Source organism: Narcine bancroftii, chromosome 3 (assembly GCF_036971445.1).
Source record: "Narcine bancroftii isolate sNarBan1 chromosome 3, sNarBan1.hap1, whole genome shotgun sequence".
Lineage (NCBI taxonomy): Eukaryota > Metazoa > Chordata > Chondrichthyes > Torpediniformes > Narcinidae > Narcine > Narcine bancroftii.
Window position 1 is genome coordinate 203,648,463 of NC_091471.1, and position 21,716 is coordinate 203,670,178.

Genomic DNA, 21,716 nt, shown 5'->3' on the forward strand with positions numbered 1-21,716 from the left:
TTCTGCCTTTTCTGAACAAACCAAATATTTTATCTTAATTATCCTTCCTGCTGGATTATTCAATATATCTATCTAAAATCAATTGAATGACAACAAGCAAAGTGTTCCAGTCAATAGACTTTTTAGTGACTTGTAGAATGTACACAGTTGGGTTTCACAAGGAGTCTCTCACTTTTCATTATGTGTGAGAATATGTAAATTGGAAATATACTGTAGATCTATGATTTAGGCAAACAAAGGGAGCAAGATTAAAAGGTTAGCAGTTCATATAAAATTAGCCTTGAGGTTGATGGTTAGGAACTAACTTGCAGACAGGAATATATCAATGAGTTAGTAGAAGTGTGGCTGACATTTTGATAATATTTGCCCAGAAATGTAAGCCTTAGAATCCTTTAATCAATGGGAAACTGGCTGCACAAAGGCAGGCATCTTTGCTGTTAAATGAAATTAAACTTATAAAAACTTTAGGCACAGTAAACAAGAAAAAGTCTTTTTTGAAATTAAAAAATCCATAACATTAAAAAGCTTATCTTCCTTGACAGTTAGAGTTTCTGTGTCATTATTGACCAGCATGTCAAAAGTGACCTCCAAATGGCCTTGCATGACTGTCATGGTTCCAGTAGTTGTCCCAGCCAGAATGAGATACTCACCAGTGAGTGGAGGGAAATATCTGCCAATGCAGGAATCTGAGAGTGGAAATTTTGACATCTCCTCTGCTAATAGGACAAAATATTAAATTCGTCTTACACCCAGAACCGTGAACCATGGGGTTCCTCCCTCCCCCACCCCCCCCCATTTATATAACTAAACCAGATTCCAAACATGAACCAGAATCAAAAAAAGCACCTTTCATCTGCTCAGTCTCTCTGAGCTGCAGTTTCAGGTGCTTCCATTGTCACCTGGGGACCCTTTCTGACATGGCAGAGCATGGGATTTAATGACAGGAAGCCCGGGGCTGCAAATGGGGCTTTCAGTGAAATTATTTGGCTTCAATGCAATTGCATTTGATGGAATCTGTGAAGGGGAGTGTAGGTTCTAGCAGGTTGGGATGCTCGTTGAAGGGGATGGGAATTTTACATGATAGAGGAATTAGGGGATATGGGGAGAAGGCAGGTAGGTGGAGTTAGGTCATAAATTAGATCAGCCATGATCGAATTGAATGGTGGAGCAGGCTCGATGGGCCATTTTTGGCATACTCCTGTTCCTATGTTCCTAACCTCTTAGATTTTGACATTTTAGATCCTTCCCTTGAAGTGCCTTGACATCACTCCCTGGCTTCTTTGGAAGGACTCTTTTGTGCTCAGTTACAGGCATGGATCCCTTCCACTCACATTTGATTACCCTTTCCCTGGGATTTTGCAGCATCAAAGCAGCCAGGCAGCTGCTGCCTGTCGCATAGATGCCCAGCACATACGCTTCAGGGTTTGAGGGAAGCAGCAGTTTATTTATACATAGGTGGATTAAGAGCATCACATTCAATTAAATGACCACAATAGCCCATCAAGCATTAGACTGAAAAGGAAAAAAAAATGTTAGCTGCACCCTGAAATCTCCATCACAGTGAATTGAAAAGGTTTATTTCAGTTTTAACAGCAGGGAAGGCTAAAGTGTATTGTCACACATATCTTCAAAATACAGAACATTGATCTGCAGCAAATGGTACGATGAAGGTCTTCATTAAATTCCTTAATACATTCCTGAATCAGCTTCACCAACAATAAATCATTTGATAAATAATTAAGAAGTGTAAAGGTAATTAGCAGGTGAGATGTTAAGTATTTTAATTATGTATTTTGCTTTGAGGAAATCCTGTGCAATACTGATTTGATGCCACTAGGTGTAGATAGCTGACTTGGAAATATTGTAATCAATTTCAAATTTCAGACAGTATAGGTGAAGGACTCGACGTAATATCAGCGATTTCATGGCAAGTAAGCCAGCCCTTTGCCGAATGAATAGATTGGGAGCATATTGACTTTAAATGACACTGAAATTAAGTTATTGGCTTTTTGTGGAGATGGATTTGACAACAATCTAATCCTTTTCATTTACAGGCTGTCACTTAAAGATACCTGGAGTTAAACAGGTTTTATCTGTAACTGATTGGGTCCGGGATATGGCATAGGTAGAGACCAAGGAAACAGAACACCGCTGTCTTCTGTTTGCATGGTGTCCTCAATGTGGGCACTTTCCAGAAGTAACAATTCAAATGAAATATTCAGTGATGTGATAAAAATCTTTCTCAAATAAATCTAAATTAGAGGGGATTATAAAGGAAGAACCATTTTTAGAGAGGAACTTCCAAAGTGTGGGTTTTAGATGAAGGAAAAAAATAAAACATTTGAAGTCTGCCAAATTTTTATGCTCTTGGCTAGTACTTCTCAACTTGTGGTCCATAGGTTTGTTATAGGTGGTCTGTGGCAAGAAAAGGAAAAAGTTTTTTAAAATGGTTGAGAAGCAGTGCTCTTGCATTTGTCAATCAGGCAATTACAATTACAAGAACAAAAGTCATTTGGAAAGGAAAATCATATAACCATATAACAATTACCGCACGGAAACAGGCCAATTTGGCCCTTCTAGTCCACACTGATCCAAGTACCCTCCTCTAATCCCACTTACTAGCACTCTGCCCATATCCCTCCATCCCCCTCCCATCCATATACTTATCCAACTCTTTCTTAAATGACAAAATTGACCCTGCCTCCACCACCTTTCCTGCAAGCCCATTCCACACAGTAACCACTCTCTGAGTAAAGAAGTTCCCCCTCATGTTACTCCTAAACCTTTGCCCATCAACGCTCAACCATCTCTCCTACTCTCATTGGGAAAAGCCTTTCCACATAAACTCTATCTATCCCTCTCATTATCTTAAACACCTCTATCGAATCCCCTCTCAACCTTCTACGTTCCAAGGAATAAAGACCTAATTTGCTCAATCTCTCCTTGTATTCCAGATGCTGAAACCCAGGCAACATTTTTGTAAATCTTCTCTGCACTCTCTCTACCTTGTTAATATCCTTCCTATAAATTGGTGACCAGAGCTGCACACAGTACTCTAAATTTGGCCTCACCAATGCCTTGTACAGTTTCATCATTACTTCCCAACTCCTATATTCTATGCACTGATTTATATAGGCAAGCACACTAAAGGCCTTCTTCATCCTATCCACATGCGCTCCTACCTTCAGGGAACAATGCACTGTTATTCCTAGATCTTTCTGCTCCACTGCATTCTTCAATGCCCTCCCATTTACCACATATGTCTTGCTTTGATTATTTTTTCCAAAATGAAGCACCTCGCACTTATCTGCATTAAACTCCATCTGCCATCTTTCTGCCCACTCCTCTAAGCAGTTTAAATCCCTCTGCAATCTTTGAAAAACCTCATCATCCACAATTCCCTCTATTTTAGTATCATCTGCATATTTACTAATCCAATTTACTGCCCCATCCTCCAGATCATTAATATATATATGACAAACAGCAATGGTCCCAATACTGAACCCTGAGGTGCACCGCTTGTCACCGGCCTCCATCCTGACAAACAATTATCTACTACTACTCTCTGGCACCTTCAACAGTCACTGTTGAATCCATTTGACTATCTCCAAATTAATACCCAAGGACTTAGCCTTCCTAACTAACCTCCCATGCGGAACCTCATCAGAGGCCTTACTGAAGTCCATATAGACAACATCCACTGCTTTACCCTATCAACATTCCTAGTCACCGCTTCAAAAAATTCAACAAGATTGGTCAAACACAACCTTCCACGCACAAATCTGTGTTGAGTGTCCCTGATCAGACCCTGTCCCTCCATATACATATATATTATCTCTAAAAATGCTTTCCATCAATTTACCTACCACAGACGTCATGCACACACTGTTGGTGATATTTCATTCAAGATTTCCATGTATCTTTATATAAAGGCATTTTTCAAGAAATCAGACCTTTTCCACCTATTTCATAATCTATTTTACTCTATAATTCAATCAGATGTTTCAAAACAAGCATGTCTCTATTTCCTATTAACAATTTTAAATTCCATTTATCAAAATAGACTTCTTCCTTTTTCTATGGATTATCAAATTTTGAAGATTTGGAGCAGAATGGGGATTAAGAAAATCAAAGATTGTTTTGAAGATGGCAGATTTATTACCTTTGAACAAATGAATTAATTTAATATCCCAAATAATATTTTTTTCTGTTATAATCAGGTTAAAGCTTCCTTGGTTTACAAATTAGATCCTAGCTTGAAATTACCTGGACAGAATGAACTAACAATGATTGATTTGTAAGGGTGGTTTGAATGTCTTCTTTGGTGATGTACAAATTACTTCAAAAAGAACCCATAAGTTAGGAATTCATAAATTACAATTAACATGGGAGGTAGATTTAAATAGATGAAAGGAATGAAATGATTTAATGCAATAATGTAAAGAAAATATGGTGAAAATTATTAATGTTAGGTTTACATTGGTTTAATATAATTATACTTAACTCATCAAAAATGTTAAAAAATTGAATCCAGTATTATTAGATTTATGCTTTAGATATGATCAGGAAGTTGGTTCATTTTTGCTTTCTACTGTGAAGTGTCCTAGAGTAAACCTTTTTGGTTAAAGGTATGGAATTTTTTGGAAAAAGATATTAGGGGTTAAACTCCCACAGAATCTGATGTTTTTTTTTTAAGTAATATTAAAATGGTTAGACCTAAATTAAGATTAATTATGTATCAAATTGAATTTTTATGACTTGCTTTAGCTGTTTCTAGGAAGTGCATAGCCATTACTTGGAAATCAGATACAGATTTAGGGATGGAGAGATGGCATACTGAATTGCATAGTTGTATTTCATTTGAGAAAATAACATAATTTACATTATAAATATAATTTTTTTGAAAATATGGAGCCCATATGTTGGTTTGAAAATTTGAAGGACTCTCTGAAATCCCATCTTGTTGGTCATCCCCAGATCCATTATTGTTAATAGTGCGGGGTTTTTTTTACATTCTCCAAACTTTCTTCTTTTTTTCTTTTGGTATATTCTGAAGGGGAGGGTGGGTGGCTGGGTAGGTGGAGTAAAGAAGGGGAAGAGGGGATTTTATTTATACATGTATATATATATGTGTATATATACACCACATATATAATTTTTCTCTTGTAGCTTCATTGAATATGTATACATTGATGTGGTTTTAAAATTCTTAAATAAAATAAAATAGACTTCCATTTATCTGTATTTGTGTCATTTGCACAAAATTATTATTTCACAATGATGATGAGTTTTTGGTTTGCTGACTCTTGAATCTATCCCAGGGCACTGCAAGCCCACCTATGTTATATCTGCTTTAATAACTCACAGCTGCACTCCATCAGGTCCATAGAAACCTTTCTCTGCTCCTAACACTGATCACTGGCCTCCCATCCACATGACTAACTCTTCCACAAACTGCCAGCTCAACCTCACTCTAAACATCTAGTCCTGATATTTATCTTAACATTCTCCTGCAACTGACTATGATCTCTCCCCTCTCCCCAATGACCATGCTTGACCTTCTGTGACCTAATATGATCTGATTGATGCTCTTACAAGTGCAGCCCCCATCCTTCCTTACCCATAATGTGGACTGGATATAAATAAAACTTGATTTCCTTTTTGAGTTCCACAGTGATGAAATGGAGAATTGAAAGGACTTTCAGTGCTTAAGACCTGTTCTGGAGTGCACAATGCCTTAGGACTTATGAGGTACTGAAAATTGCAGTGCAATGTCCTTCATTGATATATTCACTGATTCCCCAATGCCACAGTTTAAAACACCTTTACCAGAGCTATTAACAATTCAGGTAAAGGATTTGAAGAGATTTAAAGGCCACAGGAGATCACAAAAGTAGGGACAGGCAAAATCATGGAGAGATTTATGCATGAAAGTAAGTATTTTAAATTTACCTAAGGGAGGTGAAGAAAGTGAAGGTCTGTGAGGATAGATATCATGGGATTTGATATTGAATTCGATGTGGGCAGCAGAATTTTAAATGAGCTAGACTTTATAGTGGTAGATGCAATTTAATAAATAATTGTGTGAGTAATGTAACCTAAGTGGATAAAAACCAATGGGAGATTTCACATAATGGAAAGATAATGCTTCTGATATATGATTTCTAAACATGTGAAGCAGAGATTTAAGCCTAAAATAGGAAATGTCATCTTTGGTTACACAAATCAGGGTAGAGCACAAGAGTAATAATACTGTATGTACAAGGGTATTCTGTGATGAAAAAATGATACAGATATTTTGTCTGATGAGGAGATTTGGATAAAAATTCTACATTAATTTCTAACACTATGGTTCCATCAGTTGATCTTGAGTGTATGGTACATTGCAAGGAGGAACTCAAGAAACTTAAAATACTTTCAAATCAGAATTGTTTAAGATTTATACATATCTGAGTTGTTCGAATAGATTGCCTAGAGAAACAATATTAAACTTCGAACTTCTGTGGATTGCCAGAACAGAGAAGTTTGTGCTGACTAACAACCTTCAGGACTCAAGCCAAGCAGTCTTATATTCTTGGCAAAGTCATTCTTAATGAGCAGGTGTAAGGTGGAATTCCATCCTAAATGAAGAGTAACTTCCAAAGTCCCATGTGGAAGTGAGTCAGAAATATATTTTTGGAAGGATCACGATGGTTGCTGCCAGAGCTGGCATTTAGAAATACAAAGGCTAAGTGCATGACTTCTGCACATGCACTGCAAAATGCAGAGGGAAAGGTAAGTTATTTTTAAATATCTATTTCACTTCAGTTTCACATATTTAACTTTTTATATATGTAGCTAACAAAATTTCCATTAAAAAACTGTATAATTTCAAAAATTTTAATTATTTATTTAAAATGTGATCATTTTAGATGTTTCTGAAAACTAGTAGATTTCTAAGTCTGAGTGTAAGCTGTAAGAGAATTTGAGAAAAGAAACAATGCAGTCAGAGTAAAAACACGATACTGGAGAAACTCAGCAGGTCATCCAGCATATTTTATACATAATCAACGCTTTGGACCTGAGCCCTTCCTCAAGATATGAGAAAAATGTAGCGAGTCACCTGAATGAAATAGTGGGGAGGAGGGGCAGGGAGAGGAGCCATTTGCAGTTGGAATCAAGTTGCATGGAACTACACTGGTAGAGGGAAAGTCCTTGAAAAAGGATAGATGTGAACTTTGAAGTACAGTTCTAGTTTCAATTTAATGGCCGGTTGCTGTGTAGGGTGGTTCAACTTTAATATTTTCATAGGACAATATTGGTATCACCATTAACAGTTGTTTTCTTTTTGTGGAGTCAGAAGTTGATGCTTTACCCTTCCTCATGTCCATTCAGAAGGATTGCAAGTCATCCTCAATTTTGATGTTGGAGAGGCATAGCAAATTGCAGGATTAAACTCTGAGATATAGGTAGAATTGCATGTTTTTGACAACTTTAGAGAAACTGACCACACTGAGAGGGGTAGGATGAGGAAAGCTCCTTCAGATGTTCAACGGCTGGCAAGTGAAGCCGTTGTCTTCATTCAGATTATTAGAAGCGGACATACACAGTTTAGGTTCAAGTTTATTATCATCTGATTATACAAGTACAACCCGAAGAAACATTGGGGAAATCCACTAAAGTAGATGAAGGGGGAGAGAGGATAAAGGTGTATTCAACCTCGTTAAACTTTTGAGGAGGGATTATATATCATTTACCATTTGAAAGAAAGGAATCCTTGGAATTCTTTATTTGATTGTGGCAGTTTGGGTATCTACGGGAGGTCGGATTCACACAGGAACATCAGGCAGGAAAAGATGGGCTTGGAGCTGGGAAGTTACAGCACAATCAAGAAACTTTGGGAAAACAGAAAGGTTAGCATTGTGACAGGAGCAGAAAAGGATGGTTGTATCAAAGATTATTTTGGCGAGGAGATAATGGAGGGCTTTTGGGGCAGTGAGGTTGTGGAAGGAGCCTGAATGGAATAAGGTAAAAGGGAGCAAGAATCTCAATTTTGGTCTGCAGGCAGGATGAAAAAAAGAATATCCATCTACTTATGAATGGACTTCAATTATTGCACTTGTTAAGCAAGGCAAACATAAATTGAAGCAGTATCCATATGAAGAACTGAGCATACATTTTTCTCTAACTCATCAAAAGCTCTCAGCACTTTGGCTCGATTGGGAATAGCATCTGAGCAGTTGACTCCCTCACTTCCTCATCTAGCTAGCTATGGATCTCCCAGGGAAATTCAGAGGAGGGAAGGAAATAAAACAAATTTGTGATGTGCCTGGAAAGATTTATAGCTCTGGGAAGAGCAGGAATTCTTCCCTAAAGTGCATTACTGCTGTTCGTCTCTCATGCTTCACAGTGACTGTAAGGAGTGCACGAGACTTCATGGGTTTCCTGATACAAGCTCGGCGCGTCACTGATGACCAAGTGGCTGGAACATTCATTCTCATTTCCTCTGGGTCAAAACTACTGAAGTGTTTCGAGGATGGCGATACCGTAACCCACTCGGACAAATCACTAAAGAGAAACCTCTCCTTCGTCTGGAAAGCACCAGACCAACTTACTGGAGACATCAAATTTTTGTAATTGTATTTTTAATCTAATGTATACAACATTCAAAACTACACAAGGGAATTTGCAAAAGTGGGGAAAGGGTGCATAGACAATCATGCTGGAGAAGTTCAGCAACCCTAAGAAGGAAAGGGTTAACTCACACTTCAGGTTGTTCATGCAAATTAAACAAAAATGCAAATTCATCTTCCATCTGTCACTATATTTTTTGGGAATAATCTAATGCAGGTGGAGAGACTGTACTGAAATTGTCCTGGAACAAACTTGCCCAGGGCAGTCCTTAACTTCAAGCCATTAATGGCAAATGTTGCCGCCAGGTTGATTGGAAGGGGATGAAAAAAAAGGGAAATGGAATAGTTGACATTGCTCTAAAAATCAGAAAATTTGGGAATTACCTAGCAGGGATTATGATCAATGCAGAGAGCTTTCCAATGTCCATGACATTCCAACACATGCTTGAAATATCATTCCATTCAGATTTCCCAGTTTGGTTGGTTTTCAAAGGACTTTGAAAGAAGGGGATGAAGTGATTAAGAGAGAATATGGGGATAAATTGAAATGTTGAAGAAAAATTCATAGTAGAAGCTACTAGTTTAAAATTTCAGGTAAGATCTGCTAGGCCTGATGTGTGTGTGGCCAATGCTTCATTGATATTACCTGAAAAATATCACATTATTTCCATCTCTTTTAGTCTTTCTTCTCTCTATTCTTTTTTCTCTGCCCTTTAAAACTTGTTTCAAGTTTTAATTCCTTTTCAATTCTGATGGAAGGCCATTAACTCTAGACCCCATTTCTCTCTGTATGGATATTGGCTGATCTGTTGTGCATTTCCAGCAATTTCTGTTTTTATTTCAGATTTCCATCTAATCACTGCCTTATTTTATCTAACCTACAGTGTTTCAGCTGTCCAGTCATACTTCATATACTGGAGTAGGATTGAGTCTGGTCTTATTTCTGATCAAACAAAAAATGATTCTATGTTGACAAAAAATGAGGAATTAATGGAAACACTCCAGGCATCAGTAAAAGATAATAATACAATGGCAAGAATGACTATATTTTCTGAAGGTATATAATGCATTTTACTCCTATCATTGTAATAATTATTGAGAATTGTATTGATATTGCTTTATTAAGCCAACAAATTCTGGGGCCTTTTAGCTAATAAAGTTAAAACATTTTGTCGCCAATTCTTCCATTAGTGACTGTAACCTGAGACTGAAATTCTATTAACAATAAGCAAACATTTCCTCTGGAAATAAGAAACAAATTGGGGTGGTTTTGAAACATAGAATTCTGCAATGTACCTTTCTTGGCAGGATATTCGTTACTGAGAGTAAAGAGTTAGACCTTTCCCTATTTATTTTTGGCAGAGATATTCCTCTTCCTTTTAGTAAAAACACAAAAATGCCAGAGGAATCCAGCAGGTTTTGCAGCATCCATAGGACATAAAGATATATAACCAAGATTTCAGGGTTATCTTGAAGGGCTCAGGTCTGAAACATCGGTTCTCTATCTTTACCTCCTATGGACGTTACGAGACCCATTGAGTTCGTCCAGCATTTCTATATTTTTACTACAATCACAGCTTCATTTCCTCTTCCTTTTGCTCCGTTTAAATAAACTCCTGTCAACATGCTGAGGAAAAACATTATGGATGAATGATAAGCCTTTAACCAAAACTCATCTGTGGGATATGTCTGGCATGATGCATAATGGAGGCTCCCTCCTTAGATTCTTAGCAACACTGGCACTTGTTTGGAAGAGGATGCAAGAGAAACACAATGAAAAGCTGAAAAGCTGTGAGGAAATTAAGATCTTGTCATTCTAATTTGACTGGTTGAATGTGATGTTTTTCTCAACCACAATTCCATTCTGACTGTCTTTATGATCTGTCAGTTTTGTAATATGCACAGACATGAATGATAGACCCTCAAAGTACACAGCAGTACATCACTGCAAAACACTTTAATTCCTATCATAATTCCATACTTCGCTATGATGTATTTGCCAATGTCACAGTTGTGTAACATTCATTTATCAAAGGTTTCTGTTTGAGGAACTTCACAACTTATCAATAAAGATTCCCCAGAAATTGAACTGCAAAAATGCTGTCTTTTTCAACATTATGCAACCCAAATTCAATATTTTCCATTCTTCTTCCATATAGCTTGAGCAAAATTTACAAAGTGAGCTCATATCCCACTGTATAGCTTTGTTACTGAAGATGTTCATCTCAAAGATACCTTTACTTGTGTTAGGGCAGGATATGACAATATAATCTATTGCTTGAGTTAGGTTATCCCATGATTTACAAGCAAAGGAACGTTTGATTTGTCACATGTGTTAAGAACTATATTGCACATGTTCCAATCGTATTTTGTTTAGAACTCTCTGTCTGAGATGGGTCTTGAAAGTATTTCTTGTTTTGACTTGTCTTTTCAGTCCAAAATTTATTCATTGTGCCCATTGAAATTCTTTTTTTTTTCTTTGGCTTGGCTTCGCGGACGAAGATTTATGGAAGGGGTAAATGTCCACGTCAGCTGCAGGCTCGTTTGTGGCTGACAAGTCCGATGCGGGACAGGCAGACACGGTTGCAGCGGTTGCAGGGGAAAATTGGTTGGTTGGGGTTGGGTGTTGGGTTTTTCCTCCTTTGCCTTTTGTCAGTGAGGTGGGCTCTGCGGTCTTCTTCAAAGGAGATTGCTGCCCGCCAAACTGTGAGGCGCCAAGATGCACGGTTTGAGGCGATATCAGCCCACTGGCGGTGGTCAATGTGGCAGGCACCAAGAGATTTCTTTAGGCAGTCCTTGTACCTTTTCTTTGGTGCACCTCTGTCACGGTGGCCAGTGGAGAGCTCGCCATATAACACGATCTTGGGAAGGCGATGGTCCTCCATTCTGGAGACGTGACCCACCCAGCGCAGCTGGATCTTCAGCAGCGTGGACTCGATGCCCTTGACGTCCTGTTTTGCGGAAACTGCCAAAATATTTGGCGTGGAAGTCAGCCTGAAGAAAACTGAGGTCCTCCATCAGCCAGCTCCCCACCATGACTACCAGCCCCCCCACATCTCCATCGGGCACACAAAACTCAAAACAGTCAACCAGTTTACCTATCTCGGCTGCACCATTTCATCAGATGCAAGGATCGACAACGAGATAGACAACAGACTCGCCAAGGCAAATAGCGCCTTTGGAAGACTACACAAAAGAGTCTGGAAAAACAACCAACTGAATAACCTCACAAAGATAAGCGTATACAGAGCCGTTGTCATACCCACACTCCTGTTCGGCTCCGAATCATGGGTCCTCTACCGGCATCACCTACGGCTCCTAGAACGCTTCCACCAGCGTTGTCTCCGCTCCATCCTCAACATTCATTGGAGCGCTTTCATCCCTAACGTCGAAGTACTCGAGATGGCAGAGGTCGACAGCATTGAGTCCACGCTGCTGAAGATCCAGCTGCGCTGGGTGAGTCACGTCTCCAGAATGGAGGACCATCGCCTTCCCAAGATCGTGTTATATGGCGAGCTCTCCACTGGCCACCGTGACAGAGGTGCACCAAAGAAAAGGTACAAGGACTGCCTAAAGAAATCTCTTGGTGCCTGCCACATTGACCACCGCCAGTGGGCTGATATCGCCTCAAACCGTGCATCTTGGCGCCTCACAGTTTGGCGGGCAGCAACCTCCTTTGAAGAAGACCGCAGAGCCCACCTCACTGACAAAAGGCAAAGGAGGAAAAACCCAACACCCAACCCCAACCAACCAATTTTCCCCTGCAACCGCTGCAACCGTGTCTGCCTGTCCCGCATCGGACTTGTCAGCCACAAACGAGCCTGCAGCTGACGTGGACATTTACCCCCTCCATAAATCTTCGTCCGCGACCCATTGAAATTAATGAAGTTATAAAGCAGGAACCAAAAATGTTTTTTTATATCATCCCCATGACAATTTTTCTTCACTGATCGAGATCTTTTCACAACCTTTAATTTGTTATCAGCAGTTTTCCTTCATTAGACATTTGTGCATCTCTTTATTTGAATGTGAGCCAAAGCTAATAGGCATTAATTAAAAAATGATCAGCATCAGAATTTATTGTCATGAACAAGTCATGAAATTTGATGTTTTTGCGGCAGCGTCATAGAGCAAACATTCACATTATAGCCATCTTACAACAATACCATAAATTAAAAAAAATTAAAATAATAGTGCACGAGAAGTTCATTGATTATTCAGGAACCTGATGGCAGCGGGGAAGAAACTGTTCTTACATTGCTGAGTACTCGTCTTTAGGCTCCTGTACCTTTTTCTCCATGGTAGCAGAATGAAGAGGGCATGGCCTGGGTGGTGGGGGTCTTTGAGGATAGAGGCTGCCTTTTTAAGACACCGCCTCATGTAGGTGCCTCAGTGGAGTGAAGTCTGGTGCCTGTGGTGTCGCAGGCTGAGTTAACAACTCTCTGGAGTTTATTTTTGTCCTGAGAGATGACACTTCCATATCAGGTAGTGATGCAACCAGCCAGAATGCTCTCCACGGTACACCTGTAGAAGTTTTTGAGAGTTTTTGGTTACATACCAAATCCCTTCAAGTACCTCACAAAGTATAGCTGCTGACGAGCTGGGAGCATAAGGCTCCAGAACAGAACCTTGGAGATGTTGACACCCAGGAATTTGAAGTTCTTGACTCTCTCCACTACTGAACCCTCAATGAGGACTGGGTTGTGTTCCCCTGACTTCCTTGGTTTTGTTAATGATGAGTGCAAGGTTGTTGTTACACCATTCAACAAACTGATCTATCTCCCTCCTGTTTGCTTCCTTATTGCCATTTGTGATTCTGATGACAACTGTGGTGTCATCGGCAAACTTGTAGATAGCATTGGAATTGTTCCTGGCCACACAGTCACGAGTGTATAACGAGTAAAGTAGTGGGCTAAGTAGGCATCCTTGGGGTGCGCATATGTTACAAATCAGTGAGGAGGAGACGTTGTTTCCAAATCGTACTAAGGTTGACTCTTCTAAAAGAGATCAGTAGAACAAGTCCCTCTTGTTTTGCCCTTTTTTTCTCTCTATCCCCTTTATCTGGCTGATTACAAATTAAAGGTTGGAAAAAAAAAGTCAGGGATAGTAAAGTTCAGATCTGAATAGTATAATTTCCATCTTAAATCAGACATATTATGTAAAGTTTCCTGTTTTGTACAGAACACACTATGGGAAGAACATGTGTACAGTGATCTATCCCATCCTTTTCCAAAATCCCATGCCAGGGATTTATTAGACATAAATTAACACAATACTTTCCTGAAGTGTGAAAAAAATGAACCTGTCATGAAAAGGTGGGAAGAACATATATTTAAGTACCAATATTTAACTCTTCATCTGGGGAACATAATTACATAATAAGTAATTAAAGATTTGATCTTGTTGGGAGCATGATGCTTCCACCAAGGTCAGTTCAAATAACACACGTTTGTTTCTTTCTGCTCTTTTGGAGGTTTGAGACACTGACTATCAATTATTAATAAAATGTGTATTTCTATCTGGTAAATGCAGTGTCCATTTTACCATATCTGAAATTTGCAGACTTCATCAGTCCTCAATCAATTACACAGATGAGGCAGGAATTTTCACAGACACTACAAACCACCAAGGAACAGTCCTTCAGATCACAGGCTACATATGTGGACAACAATTTGCCCAAAGTAGATCACAGCCTTGCAAGTGAACAGTCCACCTTGGTTCTGGGTGAAAATGATAGCCTTCTGCAACCATCCATGAATTCCATAGACAGAAGGAAAATGACTGCACTCTTGTCAACTGCTAACAGCTTTCTACTGAAAACCTTGGAGCTCACGGCTACGGAAAGGTAAATCCAGTCCTGTTTTAGCATTTCCCTTCAAATGCAGATAAATATTTACATAAATTACATTATGGGGTACCTCTCATGCATAAAATGTATGCTGCATTGATCCATAAGCAGACTTTGTGCCATCATGGACTTCATCTTTGCCTCTAGAATATCCAATGGTCTCCAAATCCTTGTTTTAAAATACAACATTATTATGCTATTTCCGTTTCTATATTGGAATCTATCATTACGAGAAGTTAAAAGCTACTTTTGATTTTTGGAATAAAGGCTTCTGAGTGATGCTGACGGCTCTCCAATTTGAGGAGTACATAAGAGCTGAAATCTAAGCTGCCGATTGATGTTTGATTTGTTCATCAGCATTGTGGAAGGAAATAATGGAATAAATCTTGGAAATCATTCAGCAGATGACTCAGAGCACGGTATTACAAGGAGTTTCATTTACAATGGACATTTTTGGGACGCTTCCATCAGCACTGCCTCCGCTCCATCCTCAACATTCATTGGAATGACTTCATCACCAACATCGAAGTACTCGAGCTGGCAGAGTCCCCAAGCATCGAATCCACGCTGCTAAAGACCCAACTGCGTTGGGTGGGTCACGTCTCCAGAATGGAGGACCATTGCCTTCCCAAGATCGTGTTCTATGGCGAGATCTCCACTGGCCACCGAGGCAGAGGTGCACCAAAGAAGAGGTACAAGGACTGCTTAAAGAAATCTCTTGGTGCCTGCCACATTGACCACCGCCAGTGGGCTGATATCGCCTCCAACCATGCATCTTGATGCCTCACAGTTCGGCGGGCAGCAACCTCCTTTGAAGAAGACCGCAGAGCCCACCTCACTGACAAAAGACAAAGGAGGAAAAACCCAACACCCAACCCCAACCAACCAATTTTCCCTTGCAACTGCTGCAACCATGCCTGCCTGTCCCGCATCGGACTTGTCAGTCACCAACGAGCCTGCAGCAGACGTGGACATACCCCTCCATAAATCTTCGTCCGCGAAGCCAAGCCAAAGAAAAGAAAGAAGAAAGAAAGAAATCAGGGAGGAAGCAAACTGCACTGAGAGGAGAAAAAAAGAACTGAGATCTGTGTTGTGATTTTGCTCTGTGTAACTTAAAAGGTGGGAATGGACTTCTAAAGAGAGAATAAGGGATTTGGGGACATTCTATGCAACTGAAGATATTTTTTGAATAACACTTCAAAATTCATTCATTTCTCACAATTTTACATTATAGCAATAATATTCTGAATACGGAGAATGAATTCAATCTGCTTTCTCTATCCAGTCTCAATTGCAGTAACATTGAACAAGTAAGTTTATATTTAATTTTCACATTGGTTGTTGTAACAACATTATATTTTATAGATTATACATTTATTGATCTAATGTGCTAAACTCTGCAGTGCTGGATTGTTGAATTCCAAACTTGGTATGAGAAAGGACACCTCGTGGATCAACGTAAACCTGCGTTAACTAACAAATATATAAGTATGGAGAATAAGGGTTCAAATGATTTTTTTTGGCTGGAGTTGGGCTGTGAGGAAGGAAAAAAATCTTATGCAATAATCTTGATATAGCAATAATCAAAACATGCAAAGCTTGAGCAAATTTAGCTTCCATTTGAGCTCTAAAGTTTTCTAAGGATACCTAACCAGCTAAATGACTGTTTATACTGGCCTTCAACTTGATGGATCAGTGAACTCTGTGAACCTTTGATCATAATAATTTAAATCATATGATCATTTGTTCTGCAAGCTGCGGAATAATGGGACCAATGGTTGAGCTCACAGACCAAAAAATATAAGCATCAAATGCTGCTGCAAAGAATCAGCATCAATTGGTGTTAGTGTTAACGTGCCACTGAAGAGGCATTGAAGGGTAAGTGGCCAGTGACCTCCAAGATGATGTTAAATCAAGCTTCTAATATTATTCAATTTTTCAGAAATGGGTGGATTAATTATGTTTTTCGCAAATCCACGGAAAACCATTTTTTGAAGCTTCATATGTTAAGAAAATTTTCCTTAATCTGTGCACAATGATAATTGATAACTCTCAGCTAAAATGGCTGCTGGCTGAATGAAAGGTCAAGAACTCCCCACAAAGCAGGCATGGTGGGACGGGACTGCTGGATGGAACAGACTATACTCACAACAGCATCTGCTACCCTACGGCTAGTAGAACAGAAACACATTGAATGATATGATGAGAACAGAGAAGGGAACATTCATTGTCAAAAATTAGTTTAAAATTGTAGTCCATTTGATGCTTCTTCTAGACAAATTGGCTTTTGTTTTAAAACTTGTTTAAGGAAGAATGAATCCAAGGTTAAGAGAACAGTTAAAAGAAGCACTAGCCATGGCAGAGAATTGACTCAACATCTTGGTGTCAAGGCTTTTTTCTAAATAAAAAGTCTTTGCACTAGTTACTAGCCTTTGTATAACTCTCTTTTATACCTATTTTTGTGCCTGTGGAGGGTAAGGTAACAATGATACTTGGAAGTGGGCCACAACATGTAGAGTGCTCACTTCCTGTCAAAACTTGCCTTTCAGCACAGTGTCTTGGCTCAACCTTGGCTACTTCAGCAATGACTTCCCTTCCATTACATGATCAGGTGTGGATACTCATTATGATTGCACAGTGTTCAATTCCAATCACAAACCTTCAGCCAATGAAACAGCTAATGCTTGCATAGAGCAAGGTATAGACAAGGTATTGGACATAGTGACAGAAAACGCTTGTGCCACACAAATGACAGACAAGGCATACTTTGGCATTCTACGGCAATTACCTTTGCCACGTTCTCCTTCACCAACACCATAGAAGCACCATTGATCTGGACGTTATATCTTGGCTGCATGAGTAAGTTAGAGGCTCAGTATCCTGCAAGAAATGACTGACATCTTGATTCTCCAAAGCCTTTCTACCATCTAAAAGAAAGAAATGTTGAGAATAAAATATTATTTCCATTTTCCTGGATTATATAAATTGCAAAAACCATTGAATAGTCCAGGGAAAGAGAGCTTACTTGACTGACACTCTTCGACTGTCCTCCACTACTGGAGCATTTCCTAAACTTCCTTACTTGCCAAGGACATTCTATCAGCACCTTAAAGACCCATGACGTCTGCTGCCTGGAATGACAAGGGCAACAAGCAAATGGGAATACCATCTCCTGCAAAATCCCCTCGGTCACACATCATGCTTGAAAAATGTTAAGTTCGTTCATCAATGTTGGGCTCAAGTCATGGAAGCACCTTCATCACATCAGCATAAAATCCAACTGTGTCGCAATGCTATCTTCTCCAAAAAATTATCCTCAAAGGTTTCTGATCTAGGGCTGCAATCAGAGCAATCTGCCAAACTCACAGACATTGGACCAGACACATGAAGTGTCACTTTCTCCTGCTTCCTTCCTGACTCGGACAATAAGGAGGAGCAACTAAGCTTTATAAATTCTTTGGGTTGTATAGTTAAAGTCTTTTTCATGGTTTCATGGTTTTCCAGATCAATGGTGCTTCTATGGTGTTGGTGAAGGAAAACTTGGCAAAGGTAATTGCCGTAGAATGCCAAAGTATGTCTTGTCTGTCATTTGTGTGGCACAAGCGTTTTCTGTCACTATGTCCAAAAAAATAGTGGAGGCATGTTTGTGTACATGAGCACTGATTGGGGTGAATTACCTGTCTGCATGTTGTGTTTTGTGCATAAAGATAAACTGTGATGTGGCCAAATGAGCCAGGCTTACCAGTTGTCTGACAAGCTGGAAAATGCAGAAAGCAACTAGGATTGGTCTACAGTGGGATATGAGGGGATATTTTGGAGGGTGGTCAAGAGGGAGTAGAGGGATCTTTGAATGGGATACAAGAGTTTGTAAGGTACTTACAGTGGGTGATGGGAGGGAGTGCAGAGAACAGTGAAGATATCTTCAATTAAAGCAAGAAGGTAAGGGGCAGTGGTAAGCAGCAGATTGAAGAGGAGGTTGCCAGCTCCAGCAGTTTCAGGTGGGTATTGTGGGGAAAGTAGACAATATATAAAAGTGGAGAAACAAAGGAGGCTGATAGACACATATCAGCAACGTCTTGAGATCAGATGATATTCCTTACCTGGAACACAGGACACCCTATACAAGCTGTGTATACAGGAAGTTTGCACATCTGTTGTGCACCAATCTATTTCTATAGTGCAACCTTTAGTGTCATCCAAATGGGGAGTGTATTGCACTGGGCACATTGGTCTTGAGGCCTGTCCTCCAGAACTATGGCCAGCAGCTCTCTCTACATTGGACGTAGCTGCCTCAATGCCCTAGCAGTCTGCCCACAATCCCCCTCAGAGATATGGTTGAATATGGGCATCAAGCCTTGCTTTAAAAGTCTGTGCCTCACTGGTGGCACTAAAACTCACAATGCTGAAATATTTGTTCAATAACATGACCTTTATGCTTCAGGAACTTCATCCCCATCTTCCTGAATACAAGTGACAGGTCAGACACACAGGCTGTGTCCCAGAAAGTGCTAGGAAGGAAAATATTTCCTCTCTTGCACTGAATCTACATTGATTCATCTTGCTCAGTCTTACTGACAGAAACACTTGTGGGAGTTCATGATTGGTAAAATGTTAAATTTATAGCTGCTTGTTCTATATTCTCCAGCGCTTTATTTGTTCTTATTTCTATTACTCAATTATTGATGTTGCTTTTGTTCTTGCTGTTAAATAATTCTGTGAAGTAATTTTCATCAATTTGAAACTTTAAAAAATAATTTAACAAACGTATTTCTAATTATTGTCCTTTGAAGTGACCCATTTTGAACTGTCACACCAAATAAATATTCTGTGGTTTTAACTTTTAATCATGTCTACCCTTCCTTTTATAAGCTGTGGTAGTTTCGGGGAGGAAAGAATGATAGATGTTTGCCTTTGACAGATTGTAGAGACATGAATCACCAATGGAAGAACATCTAGAAATAAATCCAGTATTAATTAGCACACTGGGAAAGTGCTGTGAGCAATATTCCAAGGTTTTCTGTATTGTTGAGGCTAATGTCAAATTGGAACAAGAGCCATATCTCTATTTCACCACAAGGTGTTACATTTGGGAGGAATTAGTAATCACAGTTGCTCTGAGCACACCCTAGTCTGACCATCACTGTAAACTGCATTGTAAAATGTAGAATATAGAGTGGGCTTTGTTCTCTCTCACCCGTAAATTTTAGAACTAATTTCACGGTAGGTATCGAGATTGGATTCAACATCATATGGTTATATTTGTATTTCAATTGTGATTAAGTTATTACAAGTTCATCTATTAATAATTATAAATTATTAATAATTTAATAAATGATATTTAATTGGCAGCCAATTGCATTGCCTGCTAAGATGTTTAACTGCTTTTATTATTTTTCTTTAAAGATCAAGGCACAAGGCACTTCTAAAGGTGTTGATTCAATGTCTGCCCAAGATGATTCCACCTTCTGGTTTGCCAGCTTCACTACAGGGGAGGAAAAGGATTACAAAAATTATGCAGGGAAAACAACACTTCTGGGCACAGGACCATTCCCAACCATAGAGGATATAAATCCAACAGGCACCATCAAGCCAGTGATGGCACACCGTGCATCAGCTAATTTTCTGCAGTCTTCAAAAAAATCAGGTTTCAAAGTCAATTCAGGTAAAATTGTTAGGAACACCTCAGTCAGGGTGACACAGCCCGTTCAGAAAGAAAATGGCCCAGGTGGTGGAGGAGATGGTCCTGCTCAAGGTGCAGAACTAGCCATTCCTCAACTTGGAATCCTTCTTGGTTGCTCCGCTGCTCTTGGCATGGCGCTGGCAGTGGGGATGCGCCATTTCTTCTCCCAACACTGTCGTAAACACACAGAAGTGTCTTTCCGAGATCCTGACACCAGCATCATGGGTGTGGGAGACAGTGGTGAGCTGGTTCACGTCAGAAAGATACGAGAAAATAGCTTTGTGCTTGTTCAGGCTGAATACAATGTGATCAATCCCCCAATCACTGTTGGAAAATAATTGCCATTTGAGATGCATAAGGCATATTTTCATTGATTATATAACACACCCTCATTAAAATGCACTCTATTATACCATTGAACTTCATTACTTTTTGCATGAATGAAGGTATTTGCAAGCTGTGTGTGTTCTGGTCAGCAATGATTCTTTTTGCACGTGCAGGTTTTGAATATGCTCTGCTTGCTGCTTAGAAACCTATGAAGCAATACCACGATACATGAATCACAACAGTGGAACATGGCACCAATTTAACACTTGAGGATCTTCAGGTTGGTAATACCCAAGTCTTGGACTACTCAGGAGAGTGGCATTAGATAACAGGAGTGTTATTTTTCAGTACAGGCAATTTTATACATATTGTTTATGTGCAAAATTTCAGATCATCTCATGTCACCAAACCATTCCTGCTCATGCACTATGTGAGCTAAATGTAAGCTGCATTCACAAAACCTCAAGGTGACAAAATCTCAGCAGTTTGTTTTCTTCAACATGCAAAATATTTGCCTCCAGAGACTGCATTCTAGTGAGGGTAGAGCTAGAATAATGAGCACATTGAGCATCCTTGTTTGTAATTAAAAGTGCTTAAATTAGATAACTTCTTTCTGTAATTAGTTTATTAATATTCTCGTAAATGAACAGTCTTTTGTAAACAATTCCCACGAGGAAGCTTTGTAATCTTTTGGAACAGATTAATAATATGCGTTGCACTTCTATCCAATATTTGCTGCATATTTGTTATTACATCGTATTATTCTGTTTAAATAACATTTTTATTAATTCTGCACCTTACCAAGAAGCAATAGCTGATCCTGTTTAATAAAAAAGCCTACTTGCAGTGAAATATATTTTGTAGTGATTACTTCTACCCCAAGAAAATTGAACTTCTGCAAGCATACAAAGCATTCTATGCTTCAACTAGAAAGTATATTCTAGATATCAACATGGACACCCAGATACAAAATAGCAATTGGTTCTTTCATAACAAAAGGAAACACTGGTGAAGCTAATCATCCTGTTTTTACAGGAATATTTCAAAATAGTGCTCAACCTTTCCACGTTTCATCGTAAACTAGTCAGTCAAAGTTTACGATGAAATAATGCAAGAATTTTTGGAAAGTCATGCCACAGATTATGGAAAGTAGATGTTCTTACTTTTATGTGACTTACCACTTATTTCATCTGAAATCTGAAACATTTCTCGGGATCAGTGCAGTGGGTAATTTGATAAAATGCTATTA

At 39.2% G+C, this 21,716-nt stretch overlaps 1 protein-coding gene across 1 annotated transcript in view; it reads left to right on the plus strand.

Annotated features, from left to right (window-relative positions):
- Positions 1-20,534, plus strand: part of LOC138756744 (reelin domain-containing protein 1-like) — a 59,432-nt gene extending 38,898 nt beyond the window's left edge. The window contains exons 3-8 of the mRNA XM_069923129.1: positions 8,390-8,612; positions 9,497-9,669; positions 14,175-14,457; positions 15,695-15,770; positions 17,965-18,009; positions 19,864-20,534. Coding sequence (XP_069779230.1) covers positions 8,390-8,612; positions 9,497-9,669; positions 14,175-14,457; positions 15,695-15,770; positions 17,965-18,009; positions 19,864-20,478 — 1,415 coding nt within the window. The 3' untranslated portion in view covers positions 20,479-20,534. The remainder of the gene's footprint in view (positions 1-8,389; positions 8,613-9,496; positions 9,670-14,174; positions 14,458-15,694; positions 15,771-17,964; positions 18,010-19,863) is intronic.
- The last annotated feature ends 1,182 nt before the right edge of the window (positions 20,535-21,716 follow it).